Source organism: Canis lupus, chromosome 8 (genome assembly GCF_011100685.1).
Source record: "Canis lupus familiaris isolate Mischka breed German Shepherd chromosome 8, alternate assembly UU_Cfam_GSD_1.0, whole genome shotgun sequence".
Lineage (NCBI taxonomy): Eukaryota > Metazoa > Chordata > Mammalia > Carnivora > Canidae > Canis > Canis lupus.
This window is the reverse complement of record NC_049229.1, coordinates 71,067,653-71,083,373: the sequence shown is the minus strand read 5'-3', so window position 1 is coordinate 71,083,373 and position 15,721 is coordinate 71,067,653. Positions and strand designations below refer to the sequence as shown.

At 51.3% G+C, this 15,721-nt stretch overlaps 1 protein-coding gene across 1 annotated transcript; it reads right to left on the bottom strand.

Annotated features, from left to right (window-relative positions):
• Positions 1–10,444: 10,444 nt before the first annotated feature.
• Positions 10,445–15,087, bottom strand: LOC119872956. The gene is made up of 3 exons (XM_038545984.1): positions 14,808–15,087; positions 13,394–14,645; positions 10,445–10,924 (listed from the first exon to the last, which is right to left on the bottom strand). Exons 1-2 carry the CDS (start codon positions 15,085–15,087, stop codon positions 13,978–13,980), a joined length of 948 nt encoding a protein of 315 aa, XP_038401912.1. The 3' UTR covers positions 10,445–10,924; positions 13,394–13,977.
• Positions 15,088–15,721: the final 634 nt, after the last annotated feature.

The window sequence follows — 15,721 nt, the reverse complement described above, 5'->3', positions numbered from 1 at the left end:
TGTGCGGGACGGGGCGCGGCGGGGGGCTCCAGAGCCGGCCCCCGCCCCGGGGTCCCCGGGGTCGCCCTGGCCCTCTTAGGTCGCACGCACCCCGCCTGGCCGGGCCTCTCCCTGGGAGGCCAACTCTAGCATGTTTACGAGTCAACACGGAGGCAACGGAAGGGGCTCTCCGTGCCTCTCCTCCCGTGGGGGCTCACGAAGATCCCCGACAGAGCTGACACCAGTGTGACCAGCGCCGGCCAGTCTTCCTCCTTATATTCCCCCCATGACTCATGAGAGTCGAGGCAGGAAGTCCAGCATCTCCGGCAGCCTCCCCGCGAAGCGTTCCGGAGCCCTGGACGGTCGCCGCGGCCCGACAGGTGTATTCTGCAGCCCCAGCACAGAGGGGCCTGGTACCCCCATTCGGGTTGCAGTGGCGCCTCCGCTGGGGCCACGGAAGGGCACAGCACCTTGAGTTCAGACCAGAGGACCCGACATGGCTGCGGTTCCCCACCCCGACCAACTCTGTCAAGGTGACAGGCCTGCGGAGGCCAGCCCTTGCACACAGACCCCTGGGCTCTGTGCTGAGCCGAGGTCCCCGGGTGGGCTCCCCTGTCCTCGTGCTGGGTTCCCCTCCAGAGCCCTGGGTGTCCTTTCCTGCCTGTTAGACGTTGCAGTGACCCCGGCCCGAAAGGGTCAGGCCCTGGCTGCTTCCCGTGCCCCAGACTGCAGGGCCCCTGCTTGTGGGCCCACCTCCTCCCAGGTCCCCAGATCCGCCCCGACCACCGTCCTGGGACACCGTGGGCCAGGTGCTCACGCACCTGTTAGGGGAATTTTAGGCCCGTGAATAGGGTCTCATGAGGCCTCTCCCTGAATATGATGATCAGGCCCTCAAGTGGCACCCATGCAGAGACCTTGCCCCCACCGCCCCATGGAGGTCTAACTTGGGCCCCACGCTCTATGTATGACAAGGGCTCTTTTTAAGACTTTGCCAAAATAGGACTGCCAAAAATTCTCCAGACTGGGCTATTTTTGTTCTTTTAAAATAAGGAAGGAGGTAGAAGTTTCAGAGATCCATCATCAGAGGGGTTTTCTGGGAACTCCTTTTACTCTCTACCGAAGCCCTATGGAGCCACCTGGAGAATGAATAAATTCAGGTACGGCCAAGGGTGGAGCCCTCTGCTGGTGAGACCTGCTCCTTGTCCTCGTCCCCTTCCACCTCTCCTTTATCTTCTCCAACTGTCTGAGTAGTTCTGCATCCCCTGCTTTTAGGGACGACAGGAGGACCACACAAATAATTTTTGCCCCAAACAGTGCAACCGCTCTAGGGGGGCGGGTCCTCTGTCCCCTGCAGTTCCAGCCGGCGGGGCAGCAGTGATGGGCGGCAAGGAGGGCCAATCACAGCTCTCCTCCGCGTCTCAGAGGCAGCCCTCTCTGTTCCCTATGGCAACGTGGAACAACAAGCTGACACCATTTCTGGACAAAGAAATTTCTCACAGGGATTTATGTAGCATTACATGTTCTGTTTGCTCTATTTCTGGGAGAAGTGCACACAGATATTAGAGCCACGGCTCAGAAGCCAATGGAGTTTGTTTTACAGAGAAGGGGAAAAAGAATCCATGGTATAGTGTTAGGGGACTTTAGGCCCCTGAACAGGGTCTCATGAGGCCTCTCCCTGAATATGATGATCAGGCCCTCAAGTGGCACCCATGCAAAGATTTGCCCCCACCACCCCATGGAGGTCTAACTTGGGCTGCAGTACCCTGGCAGCTTCTCCCACTGAACATATTAAACGTCACCTCAGGAGGGACCAGAACACACAGCAAAATAAAAACAGTTATACTGTCCACACAAGTGGCTTCCAAACTTTGAATTTTACAGCACAACCCAGTCGTGTATCATGTATGTGTGCATACACACACACACACATATATGACAACACTTAACCTCAGACATGTGACATGCTCTATTTTCTATCCCATTCTATTTTTTTTTTAAAGATTTTATTTATTTTACAGAGAGACAGGGAGAAAAAAGCAAGCATAAGCAGGAGGAGCAGGAGAGGGAGAAGCAGACTCTGCTGAGCAGGAAATGTGACATGGGGTTCAATTCCAGGACCCTGAAATTATGACCTGAGCCAAAGGCAGACGCTTCACTGACTGAGCTTCCCAGGCACCCCACATTTCTATTTTTTATTATTTTTTTTTTTAATTTATTTATTTATGATAGTCAGAGAGAGAGAGAGAGAGAGAGAGGCAGAGACACAGGCAGAGGGAGAAGCAGGCTCCATGCACCAGGAGCCCGATGTGGGATTCGATCCCGAGTCTCCAGGATCGCACCCTGGGCCAAAGGCAGGCGCCAAACCGCTGCGCCACCCAGGGATCCCATTTTTTAAATACTGTTGCTACCCTCTCCATTCACTGTTGGTTTGTAACCTGAAGTTTGAAACTGCCTTCCACTGAAAAAAAAGGCCAAGGATGGTGGATGGGGGCATGCCCCAGGTTTGGGGTGGTCAGTATGGGAAGCCCCCTGCCTCCTCCTGCTCCACGGTCAGCGTGCATCGCAGTGGCCGAGCGGGGGGGCCAATGCTACCAGCCCCTCTTCCCTTCAAGTGGACCGTGGCTAAGGGCAGAGGTGCCCCAGAGAAGATGCAGGCTGCCTGTGCCCCTCTCTGGTCAGGGACAGCAGGAAGCAAACACAAGGGAAATGGGGCCTGGGGAGGGACACGGTGGCTGAGGTCTACAAACCTAGCCAGAATTCTTGTGCAAGTAATAGGAGCAGGGAAGGTGGGAGATTTGGAGAACTGGCCACATAAAGCTTTAATTTTCTCTCATTTCTGTGGGCTGCTCAGGGACACGAAGGCTCTTTGGGAAGACCCATTCTGGGACTTGCACATGTGTGTGTGCACACGCACTATCTCTGGCACATTTTCTCCGTCCTTCTGGAGAATCTGAGCATGGGATGAAGTCACACCAAGCAAAAGGGGGTATTTTTCTGCAGACCTCATGGGAGACAAGGAAGAGGATTTGCATTAAGAACTACACAGCAGGGGATCCCTGGGTGGCGCAGCGGTTTAGCGCCTGCCTTTGGCTCAGGACACGATCCTGGAGACCCGGGATCGAGTCCCACGTTGGGCTCCCGGCATGGAGCCTACTTCTCCCTCCTCCTGTGTCTCTATCATAAATAAATAAATAAATCTTAAAAAAAAAAAAAAAAAGAACTACACAGCAGGGGCACCTGGGTGGCTCAGTTGGTTGGGCATCTGCCTTTGGCTCAGGCTGTGATCCCAGGGTCCTGGGATCAAGCCCCGCATTGGGCTCCCTGCTCAGTGGGGAGCCTGCTTCTCCCTCTCCCTCTGCCTGCCACTCCCCGTTTGTGCTCTCTCTCTCTCTCTATCAAATAAATAAAATCTTAAAAAAAAAAAAAAAACTACACAGCAGACTCACAAAACCTGCTGTGAAAATCTGGGTGCCTGCCTTTCAATCCTATGCAGAAGCTTTGCCTCCTCTGGGTGATCACTGACCTCCTCCCTCAACCTGCGGGTTCATCACAGCTCCTGTCCTCCCCACCCTCCCCCAGGAATTCAGCTCCAGCCTCAGGTGGCACGCTCCACTTCGTGAACAAGCCAGTGGCTGGTGGAGTCCTACTGCCAGCTCATCCTAGCCCAGCAGACTCCTAGGCAGTAGGGGTCTGCTCCTCCCTGCTCATTAGAAATCAAGAGGGAGAAGGTTATTGGGTCCAAATTAAGCCTTGGATTAATGAGATAAAACGTTTGAAAAGTACAAGAATCGTTCTAATTCATCAAAACTGCAATGTGACATCTCACTATGAGTAAAGGCAAATGTGGTGCCCTTCCCCATCTCTCAAGGCTGGTGGCGATGAGCCTGAAATGTCATATGATGTCAGATCAAAGCCACTTTTCCCACTGTCCCCTTGCTCATTAGTGCATTCAGTCAAGACCTGCTTGTTGTCAAGACCTGCCAGCTCTCTTCCAGCATGGAACCAATTAAATGCTTGCCCTTTTGGAGCTTACCTTCTAGCAGGTGAAAACAAAATAAATTGCAAGTGAGTTTATAACAAAAACTCTGAAGCAAGCCAGAGCAGAGAAGAAGAGAGAGGCTGGGGTGAATGGCCAGGGAAGGCGGTAGGGAAGGTGTCAGATAAGGTATCACTTGCATGTAGACCTAAAAGAAAAGAGGAGGGTACTATGTGGCTATCAGTGGGAAAAGCGCCCAGGAAGAGGGACCAGCATGGGCAAAGGCCCTGAGGTCAACAAGCACTCGGGAGGCCAGGATGGCTGAAGCCAAGGAGCAGGACAGAGTCACAGAGGATGAAGGCGAGGGTGGGGAATAGGGCTCAGGGGTGCTGGAGACACAGGGCCTTTCGGGTCATCAACAGAGCTTTGGTTTTACTCTGAGATGGGGGCCACCGTAAAGTTTGATTGATACCTAATACTCTATCCAAACTAACTCTACACTTGATCTTACTTCATTGTCATTCAGCTAATAAACATATGCTGAAAACCAGGCAAATGTGAACGACAATGGGACGTTTTCTCGTTACATGATGCATGAGATAGATCACAGTTGATAAAGCTTGGTGTTAGCAACTAGAAACACAAATCTCCTGGGTATTAAAAAAGAAAAAAAAAAGGAGGTTAATCCCTCTTTACCCAGTGAGTGCCCCCACATCCAGGACTCTCTTCCAAGAAATAATACTGAATGCTGGGAAACCATTAGGTCCCTACTTCCTGCAAACCTGAAGAAAGGGTATGAGCATCACCGTTTATCTGGGTGCCATCATGGTGGTGTTCTAAACCAGCGGGTGCTTAGAGCCCCATGGGGGTGAGACCCCACAGCACACAGCCTGCAGGCTGAGCATCTCTGGCCACAGCAGTGCTGTCCCTTGCAACAGCCGGAGCTGCTCTCAGTGGCCTAGTCCCCTGGAAAAACCAGGGAGCTAAGGTTTCCTGTGCTCACCTTCTCCACCCACACTGGCCTCCTGGGAGCCTCTGTGACTCAGGCCAACCCAGGCCTCAGAACCTTTGCCCACGCCCTTCCCTCTGCCCAGAGCACTCTTCCTCTGGGTCTCTGTATGCTTCACTCTTTCTCTTCCTTTGGTCTCAGCCAGTGGGAGCATTCCAAATAAAACGTGCATTTCCAGGACTTACCATATCCACCTTCAAGCGGGCCCTTGGCCCAACACGGTGGCTTCACACCCAAGCAGGAAGGATGCCATGGGTCAGGCCCCCAGCTCTTCTTGCCAAAGGGTCCCCAAAGTATTGTGGTGATGAGGTCCCTAGGAAAGGTGAACCGGCGAGGAATTCACTAGAACAGGAGAATGCTAGACCAGGAATTGAAAAAGCAGAACTCTGCTCATGACTAACTGTATAATCTTAGGAAGGCACCTTACCTCCCTAGCCCTGGGTTTCCCCTTTTGCAGAGCGGAAATAAGACTGCCTGCCCTACCCCAAGGGGGCTGTAAAGGAGGATGATACCAGCGGGGCCATGTGGCCAACATGTCCCTGAGAGGTGCCACGATGCCCAAAAGAAAGGCACAGGGCTGTATTTCAGGTGTCAGTATACATAAAGGACCTGCCCGGCTCTCCCAGGGTACAAGGGATTGTTTGCATTGCAGGTGTTCATCATCAGTTGCCATGGGTCAAAATTACATTTCGCCTGGGTATTTTGGGGGGATGTTACCTAACCTAGGACTTTCTTATTACACTTTCAGGGGTGCCAGCCCCATGCAATGTGAAATTGACAGACAAACCTCAATATCTGTTCACTGCAAAGCATTTTCAGAGGAGCTGGTCCTCGGGCCTCCGCTGCCTCTACAAAAAGAATCACACCAACCCCAGCGCCTGGGGTGCAGTGTTCTTCAAACAGCAGCTGGCAGTCCATCAATAGATAATAAAATCAGTCAAGTGGGTGTGACCAACATATTGTTTAAAAATGAAATAAAATATGGGGATCCCTGGGTGGCTTAGCGGTTCAGTGCCTACCTTCAACTGAGGGCGTGATCCTGGAGTCCCAGGATCAAGTCCCGCATCTGGCTCCCTGATGGAGCCTGCTTCTCCCTCTGCCTGTGTCTCTGCCTCTCTGTGTGTGTGTGTGTGTCTCTCATGAATTAAAAAAATAATAATAATAAAAAAGAAAGAAAAGAAAATAGAAAATAGAAAATAGTAAGAGGCTTCACACCTAGTAAGGATTGGTATGGTTTCATAAAACTCTTGTTTTAGTTCTGCATGAATGGTTCTGTTCACGTGTCTTCAGGTAAAACGTCTTTCTCACTGTGGGCCTCGGTGAAAAAGTCTGAAAAGCCACTACTCTCAAGGAGACACGACTCCGGTGTTATTTCTACAACTGTGTAAAAGCTCTTTTCCTCACTTCTGCTGACACATCTTTTTTGTGTGCCATGCAAAATGCAAGTTCCACCCATTCTGGGATGAAATAGTCAAGATTAAGAGAGTCTGAATTAACAAGGTTTGTTATATTCAAAAAAACTCATGATGATGGGCTTTCATTCCTCCTACTGTTCCTGAGCAGTCCCAAGTGGAGAACCCTGGGGCCTGGCTTCACCATCACCTGGCTTCACCATCACCTGGCTTTGGCCCAAGGGGTCTGCTCCCTCTCTCTCTCTCTCCAGGGCTGCTGCAGGCCTGACTTAGGGTAGAAGCCACTGCCACTCTCTCTGGCAGAAGGCCCTAGGCTGCCATTAAAATATTCGGCTAAGTGAATGAATGTGCCAATGAATGAATGAATGAATGAATGAATGAATGAACGAATGAACAAGTGAACCTCTGCCTCAAGCCAAATCCTTCCTGTCCACTTCATGTAACTCCAGTTTCACGCTGTCAGATTTATCAGCAAGCAGCTCCCCACAAAGGCCAGGACTGGTTCAGAGCTAGTGCCAGCTCCAGAATCTCCACAAAGTTTATGATGTGATCATCTGTCTAGAAGAGTGTCCAGAGGACCTGTCTTGAATCCTTATTGCCATGACAACATGATTCCTTTATTTAATATGTGGACTTGAGGTAAATGTGGGGAGCTCCTGAAAATTGGGGGCCTTTGGCCAACCCCCTTGACCACACCACTGTGTCCACTTCTGTGTGGACACAGGAGAAACCCAGGGCCTGGTATCTGCCCACCCGAAGCCGATCAAGAATCTGCTCTAGAACACCACAGATTTTGCCTCCCAGGGAGTTGCCACCATAACCAGCTCTGACTTCATTCTTTCTGGCCGGGTTGTGTTTGGGGCAGCCTACATGGACTTGTGTCTTGTTATTCACCTGAGGCATGTGAACTATGATTAATCAAATCAACTACAATGAGAATTCCCAAACTCTGGTGGCATTTTAAGGCCTCAAGAGTAAGCTGAAGCCAGTGTTGGGTGAGCCAGTATGAAAGAATCCAGTTTGGCCCTCCTTTGTGGAGGTGGGCCTACGAAGCGGTTCTTGGAGAGGGCAGTTGGGGTGTGGAGTTTCCAGTCTGGAGGCCAAAAGGGATCTAAGTAGGCCTGTAATTGCCAAATCACCTCTGTCCTCTGTCCTAGGTAGCGAGCATAAGAACAGCAGATTCACAAACTCATGTTCTCATTACACCTCTAGCTAATCAATGGCTCTAAGATGTTAATTTCCATGAGCGATTTGCAATGTAGATGAGTTTTCATAACTACCACATTTGAATTTCCCTCTACTATTTTTTAACATGGGCCCAAATAAGCTCATTTCACAGGAAGATCTAACACTGCTACGTGCTGATACCTGAAATGACAGTTTTAGGGCTTCTTGAAGTCACTAATCACTGCTCTGCAATTAGCAGGGCACCTAAATAGCCCTGCTTCATCAGGCTAACAAGAGTTTGCTAAACACCAGCTGTATTGTACTTCCTAAAGCCAGGGGACCCAGAGCTGGCCAACAAGCCTTGAGGACACCATTAAAGGGACCGAGGGCTGGCGTGGACATCTACCTGGGCTCTCTACGGACCCTGGCCCACGGTCCAGGTGTCTTGGGCATGCCCCTGTGCCTCTCCAGTGGCACTTCCCCTCTTGTGGGGGATATAAGAGACAGTGAGAGGCAGTCGGGCAGGGCTCCTGTACACCGTCCTCGTGATGCTGCCCGTGAAGCCACAGTGGGGGGAGGCCCTGCCAGGGTGGGCACTCAGGCACTCAGGGCGCAGCCTGATGTGGCTGCCCCTGATGGCTGTCACAGGAAATGGCCTTTCCTCCCTTGCTGTTTCTTTTTGAGTATGAGGCAAACTAAAAAATTTCCCCACAGATGGTGAAGGAACCAAAGTCGGACACTCTAACTTTGGTTTGGGGATTTTGCTCTTCTGATGGGGCCCTTCATTCTGCAAGTCCAAATGCAGAAACTGAGATGCCAGCACTCAGAACAAGGCTGTCCCAGGCCACTCCCCAGAAAGAACACCAACTGGCGTTCACCCAGGGCCTCCCTTGGACTCTGCCTGTTGTAGGGAAACAATTTGAATAGGCATAGGCTCGTCCGAAGCTGCCTGGGTGATCGAGAAGTGGGATTTGGGGGGCGCCTGGGTGGCTCAGTTGGTTAGGCGTTTGCCTTCGGCTCAGGTCATGATCCCAGGGTTCTGGGATCAAGCCTCAAGTTGGGCTCCCTGCTCAGTGGGAGTCTGCTTCTCCCTCATCCTCTGCCCCTCCCCCTGCTTGTGCTCTCTCTCAAATAAATAAATGAAATAATTAAAAAGAACCTGGACTTGGGTATTCCTTTCCTGCTTCAATCTGAGTGGATGTCAGGTCTTTTGAGTCTGAAAAGAAAAAAAAATGTTAGAAAAGGATCAAGGAGAAGTACCCCCAGCTTGTCTAGAGCCTTGATTCCATTTTCCCCCAACACTTTTAAGGATAAATAAAGTTGTTTTTGCCCCAGGATTGATCAAAAAATAACATCCACCTGTATATCTTTGAAACACTCATTCATTCCTATGCTCACAATGTCCACTGGGCAGTTGAAGAATGGGCCTGTTCTGCTGATAAATCCCAAAAAGCTGCTCGGCCTGCGGTGGTGATGAGCAGGGGGGAGACCACATCTTCCCCTCTGTGGGTAATGGCCTGTGAAGGGTCTTCCCCGCTCCCTCCTCTTCACTCCCCTTAGCCCAAGCTTCAGGGCTCCCTGCCAAGACTGGCTGCAAGGAGGGGTGAATGTGAACTTGCTGAAGTCATTTTTCAGTGGTTTTTGCCCCCAGAGAAGGGCCCGGCTACCACTGGGTTGTCAAAAGACCTGAAACTAATAATGCAATATAGTCTCTGACATTTGCCCAGAAAAACAAGGCAGCCTAACATAGAACTCCTAAAACCTTTTGTAATCAGGCAAAATCCAGTAGCATCATTCAGGTCTATGCGTTGAAGTTAGGATCCTTTCAAAAATGCTATAATTTCGCCCCAAGCCATTGCTTGCCACTTACCATCCCTTTCTCACCCCTCACTCTCACCCGCCATTCCCCCGTGCCATTCCTGCCACCATCCTCCTCATCTTCCCCGGCCACCAATTCTCTTCCCACCACATCCTCCGCACTCCCTTAACATCCTGTCCATGAGTGCTCCCTGCAATCACCACTGTTCTCCACATGCCTGCCATGCATTGCCTGCCACTCACCGTTTCCCCCATCACTCCTCTGCCAACCTCTCTCCCCCCACCAACCCCTACCTACCACTCTCAACCTCCTAGGAATGACGTGTGTCATTCTCCCTACTGCTCGTCCCCTAGACTCAGCTATGAGCAAAGCCTGAAAAGAGGGCAGCCTTCGTGAGCTGGGAATCGATGCCCACACCTCCAAATTGCATCTTAAATCCCAGAGCTCTGCCCCCAGGAATCACCTCCTTCCTGGACCTCTCCTGTTCTCCTGGTCCTTGAAAATTGCAGAGCCACACTCCTGAGGTTGGGGACTTGCTCTGAAAGGCTGGAGATGCAGAAGGCAGCCTGAGAGGAAGCCCAGACAAAATTTGGAAATGGGCACACTTCCAGAATTTCCAACAAAGAAGAAAGACCTTTAACCAGTCTGTCACAAAGAGACTTACTGTTGTGGAAGCTTCTCTCCTGGATTCTCTAGTGGAAGGGGGTTGGAGGGGCAGGATGGCTTGCTGGAGAACAAGGAGGATCTGTCTGGCTACAAACACGAGGGTCTCACTGTATAGGAACTTTTACTAACATTCATTGATACTGCCGTGAGCCAGGCACTTTGAGAGGCTCTGGGAGTGGAAAGAGAAATGGGACCAACAGGACAGACACACGTGCTTGCGTGCGCACGCATGTGCACGCGCGCACACACACACACAGAATTAGCCTGTGCACGAATGAGAGCAGAGGACCAGTGGTTTGGACAGTGTCTCACGTCCTCAGGAAGCTCCTCTTCTGTTCTCCATGATAACAGGGAGATGGATATTGTCTCAGATCAGTGTATGGTCACAATTACTGGCCAACAAATTAGACCAAAACTTAAGGCTTAGCCGACAATCATTTATTATCTTTCAAGGCTTCTGTGGGTCAGGAATTTGGGAAAGGTTTAGCTGAGTAGGGTCTCCCCTCCAGCTGCAGTCAAATCGCAGTGACCTCTGAACAGTATGGGGGTGGCTGAGCATCTCTCCACGTGGGCTAGTTGAGCTTTCTCACAACACGGCAGCCTCAGGACAGTCCGACAGGCTAGAGGCTTCAAGAATGGGTTTCCAGTCAACAAGGCAGGATCTGTATTACATTTGGTAACCTATTGGAAGTCACACAGTGTCACTTTCGGCATTCCCTGTTGGTTGCAAGCAGGGGGTGTCCAGGGCACCCTCTAGAGACACAAGTGGAATAGAAAATATCTTGGACCGTCCTGAGAAAATACAGTCTCCACAATTCAGTTCCTTGGAAGCAGAGCCTGCGAGGTATTTTGGGGACGTGTGATCTGTTGAGGTCATGTTTTTCAATAAAAGCCAACTGGGTAGAGAAGGAGAGTGGGGTAGGGAAGGGAAAAGAGCTGAGTGAGGGTGTGGGGTCCCAAAGGAAGTCATGCCCTCACTGGTGCCCAATGGGCTCAGGATGACAAGTCACGCCACAGTTGCCCCTGCCTGTGAACCAGTCAGCCATTGGCTATGAGCACCCCCAGGTAGAGACAAAGAATGTAAGCTGGGGTGCGTGGCTCTCATCAGCTGAAGCAATTCTCTGGAGAAGGCAGCTGTGAGCTGTTAGCAGCCAACACTCAGAGCATTTGGAGTCTAAGTGGGGCTCTGTGCTAGGCTGCAGAATGCCACAAATTCCTATTTCTGCATCCATGCCCTTCTGCATGTGACTTTGTTATTTATTTATTTATTTATTTATTTCACATGTGACTTTGTTACTCCTTCCATCAGGAGGAGTCTATGCCTCACTCCTTAAAACTGGGCTTAGCCATATGACTTGCATTGGTCAATGGGATATTAGCAAATGTAATCCATGCAAAGGCTTGGAAAGTGCTTGTTCATTGGAGTTTATGCTCTCTTGTGGCACTTGGAGCCATGAGACCATGGAAATGAACTCAAGGCAACTTCTAAAGGGACCACAGAGAAGAGAACCAAGGCATTCCAGTTAATAGCCTTGATCTGCCAGAAATGTGCATCCAGCCACCCTAAATCACCCAGCCCCAGCAGAGCCACATGAGTGAGCCCACAAGGTGAGACTATAGACCTATCCAGCTGAGCCCAGCCCAAACTTTTAATTCACAGAATCAAAGGCCAATAAATGATTGTTATTTTAAGTCACTAAGCTCCTGGGTTATTTGTTACACAGCAAGCCTATCTCATACAGGCACCAATAGTGCCCACTCCAGAAATCCAGTGGTCCCAAAGGCCTGCTAACTCTCTATACTTGCACGGATGGGGGAAAAAAAGGGACTGTCTCCTGGGTCTGGTTTTGGCCCTCTGACCCTCTGACTCTTAGGTGTGCCACTCACACTGACCTGCACAGCCATCAACCAAGAGCATTCCCTAAACCTCCAGAGTCCTTCACCCCAGAACTGAGATCTATGGAGATCCTCTGGAGCTCTTGAGGGTCCTGGAGGCAAATGGGACCCAGCCCTGGAGGAACTCCCAGAGCAGTGCCCCTTGTCTAAGTCCAAGCTTTTTGCCCTTGGGGCCCCAAACTTTGGATTTGGGCAAAAGTCAGGGTCACTGAGTCATCTCTCCCGTTATTACAGCCTCAAATTAGAGTCAGGGAATTGTGTCAGCAGGTTTAGGAAATGCCAAGCTGCTCCTTCTTACAAAACAATTTTTGGGTCTCTTGGATAAAGATTTCAATATTAAACATTAAGATTTTGCTATGATTAAATTCTCACTGGGCATGAAGAAAGAGCTGTAACTACATTTCAATGTAGCATTTGAAGGGATTTAGTGCTTTTCCATTAATTTTTTTTAAATGTCAAGGGTATATATCTTTCTTCGAGGACTCAGCCTATGGCAAATTTCAGATTTAAAAACACCCAGCGATGGACTTATGAGACCAAAAGAGGAGGTGAAAATCTACAATTCAAAAATTGTAAAACTGCTAAGTTTTCACTTAATTCAAAAATCATCTCAGTGGAAAATTTTGTAAGCTTCCCACACATAATCAAAGAGATCTGGTTTGGAATTGCAACTGAAATAAACCCTTGTAAGAGCTTGCTTTCTGAATAAAATGATCAAGCTGAGATCAAAGGAACTTGGGAGTGATTGGGTCTCATTACAAAAAACCCAACTGAAGGACCACGTTTATGCTGTCACCTGGAAACAGGCTGGACCCTCTCTCTCCCCTTCTCTCTCCCTTTCTCCCTCAGCCTTACCTCAAAGCCAAGAAAGCAAGCAGAAGGGACGGTCTTCAATTTTATGGAGCAATGAGATTTGTAGTAAATATTTATTAGCTGTTTAGTAAATATAATTAAATTTCTGGCTGAGCTTTACATGGCTATCTTATTGGAATTAGCTAAGGTTTACTTTCAAATCCAAGTGGATACGGTGGAGTAAAGCCACGCAGGTATTAAAGAGCAAATGATAAACTGATGCTGATTACAGCAAGAGGGCAGGGGCTTCCTGTCTCTGAGGGCCAAAGGGCCTGGTCAGGGAGCCAAAACCAGGGCAGATGCCCTCGTCTTGTGCCCTCTCTGCCCTGTGTGGAGGGGCACCACCATCTCTTGCCAGCACAGTGCCAGAGAAACTGTGGCTCCTTCCCCAGGAAGGAAGCGTGCATGCAGGTGCCTTCTAAGGGCTGGGCTCATCCACTCCAGCACCCATGTCACTGGGATCCACGAGAGAAGGCCTTTGGCCAAGATCCTACAGTCCCCAGTCAGCAGCTCAGAGCACAACCTCCTAATTCCCTCTCCAGTGCTCAGAACACTAACCCCACCCACTAACTCCTTCAATATGTCGGTGCTTTCACCTCCTAAAAAGAGACTTTTACCTGCAGTTTCATTCCAAGGCATGTACTCTAGAGGATGAGAACATCCGTCCGTATAAAAATTGTTCACGAATGTTCATGGCAGCATCAGTTCTGACAGCCAAGAGGAGGAAATAGCCGATGTGCCTCAGCTGATGAATGAATAAACACATGAAGTATCCATACAATGGAACAGTATTTGGCAATAAAAGGTAGGAAGTAGTGATACATGCTGTAACATGGATGAACCCCGATATGATCATGTTAAGTGGAAGAAGCTGGACACAAAAGGACCACACGGCCTACGATCCCATTATGTAAAATGTCCCAAACAGGCAAATCCAGAGAAAGAAAGTAGATGAGTGGTGACCTAGGGCGATATGAGGGTTAATAAAGGGGTGACTGCTACAGGACCAATGGTTTCTTTTGGGGGTAACGAGCTTGTTCTAAAATTGATTGTGGTGATGGTTGCCCAACCTCGTGAATATACCAACAACCACTGAATTGTACGCTTCAAAAAAGCGATACCACTTTACGGTATGCAAATCACACCTAAGTCGTACAAAGGACTTGCACTGGATGGCTGTGGCGACAGCTAAGGTCTGGGTTCAAATCCCAGCTCCCCCTCCTACAGGCTGTGGGCCTTTGGGTGACGTGCCGCACGGCCCCGTCTTCCTGGTTCCCTGACCCGGGTGCAGTGGCCTCGGCAGGGCTGCTGTGAGGACTCCGAGAGCCGCCTCCGGGGTCCTGAACCCACACGGAGCACGTGCTTGCTCCTGCGCGTGCTGAGGAGGCGGGCCGGGCTCTGCCATGTGACTCGGGGGCAAACTCTGATAGGCTGAGCCGATGGCTCTGCTAGCCAATGGCTGGCTTAGGACAGGGCATGTGACCCAGTCCGAGCCAATCAGATGTGAGCGGCTAGCTGCTGAGGCATGTTGGGAAAGGCGTCGAGGCGGATAGGAGGCGCGGAGACCGAGGTAATTTCCTTCTTCTGTTAATGTTCGGCTCGGGCTGCGGTTGGCTCCCAGAACCTCGTCAGTCACTTCGTAACCATTTGGGGACTCACCGGAGGGTGGCGAGGGTGACCGGGGAACAGTGTAGGAGAACGGCCCTTCAGGGTGGCGCCGCCGCGCCCGGAGCCCCGCTGCAGTCGCCGCTGAAGCTTCCCAGCCGGCGGGCAGCTGCAGAGCCCCCCAGGCTGTGACGACGGGGCGTCGCCGACGGGGGTCTGCGCGGCCGGCGCCCGGACGGCAGCAGGCACGTTTCCAACAGGTTTCTCACTAACCACCTGTTTATTTTCTTCTGGAAACATCCACCCTTCTTCCAACGCTTGCCTGCGTCTTTGGTCTCCGTCTGTGACTGATAACGTGTGCTGGGCTCTAGGATCGGCTGCCGGAGGCGGAACCTCTCACTTGGATCTGTGCTTTGTGTGCTTTACCCCTGACACCGAGCCCACGGCTTGTAGGAACCCGCCAACGCGAGGAGCCTCGGGGCTCTGAGGGCTGCCGGGGAAAAGGCTCTGATGAGGCGCACGGCAGGGTGTGCTCCCGCTGCCGACCCCGCCTCGGTTTCTCCGAGGCAATTTCGTCATCAGTGAAGGGGCCCAGATGATTTCCACGTGCCTCCTGGTTCAGACGTGCTGTGAGTCCACAGTGATGGTGGCAGGTAACGGGGGACAAAGGGCCACTTCCCTCTCTCCGGGAGAAGAATTCGTGCATTCCTTCCCTCACTAATTCCGGGACGCCCGTTAGGTTCCTAAGGCTCCCCGAAGGAAGCAGCTGTTAAACTGCCTCTCGACACCAGCTGGGGCTTTCCAGGCCCAGGAGGAGAGGTGTAGTCTTCAGGCATCAGACCTGAGATGGGCCGAGGCAGGGAGACACCAGGCTGTTGTGCACTCGGGACACAGAGGGCCAGCGGTCACCCTCAGTGCTTGTCTCTAGCCCTGGTGGGGAGGTCAGGAGCAGGCCCGAGTCCTAGATGTGTGCTCCAGGCAGAGGCTGCTGATGGACGGGTGACAGGTTGCTCAGATCCGCTTCAGGAAAGGAACTCCAGGCAGAGCAGACCAGGGCGGCCACGGGCACAGTGGGCAGCTGCCAGGCCTGAGGACAGCGATGCCAAAGGTCTGAGCAGAGGCCCAGCCTGCGTTTGGCAGGTGGGAAGTTGGCACTGATCTGAGGTGGGCTGAGGCTCTGACGTCGACAGGACTTGAGGGGACTCTGAGGCCTCAGGTGCTCCAGTTTAGGTGCCTGGGGCGGGAGGTGTGAGGACAGTGGGTCTGGCTGTGATGACCTTGGATGTGTGCAGATGAGGCTCCTGTAGCACACCGTGGGGAGACCCCAGGGAGCTGGGGTG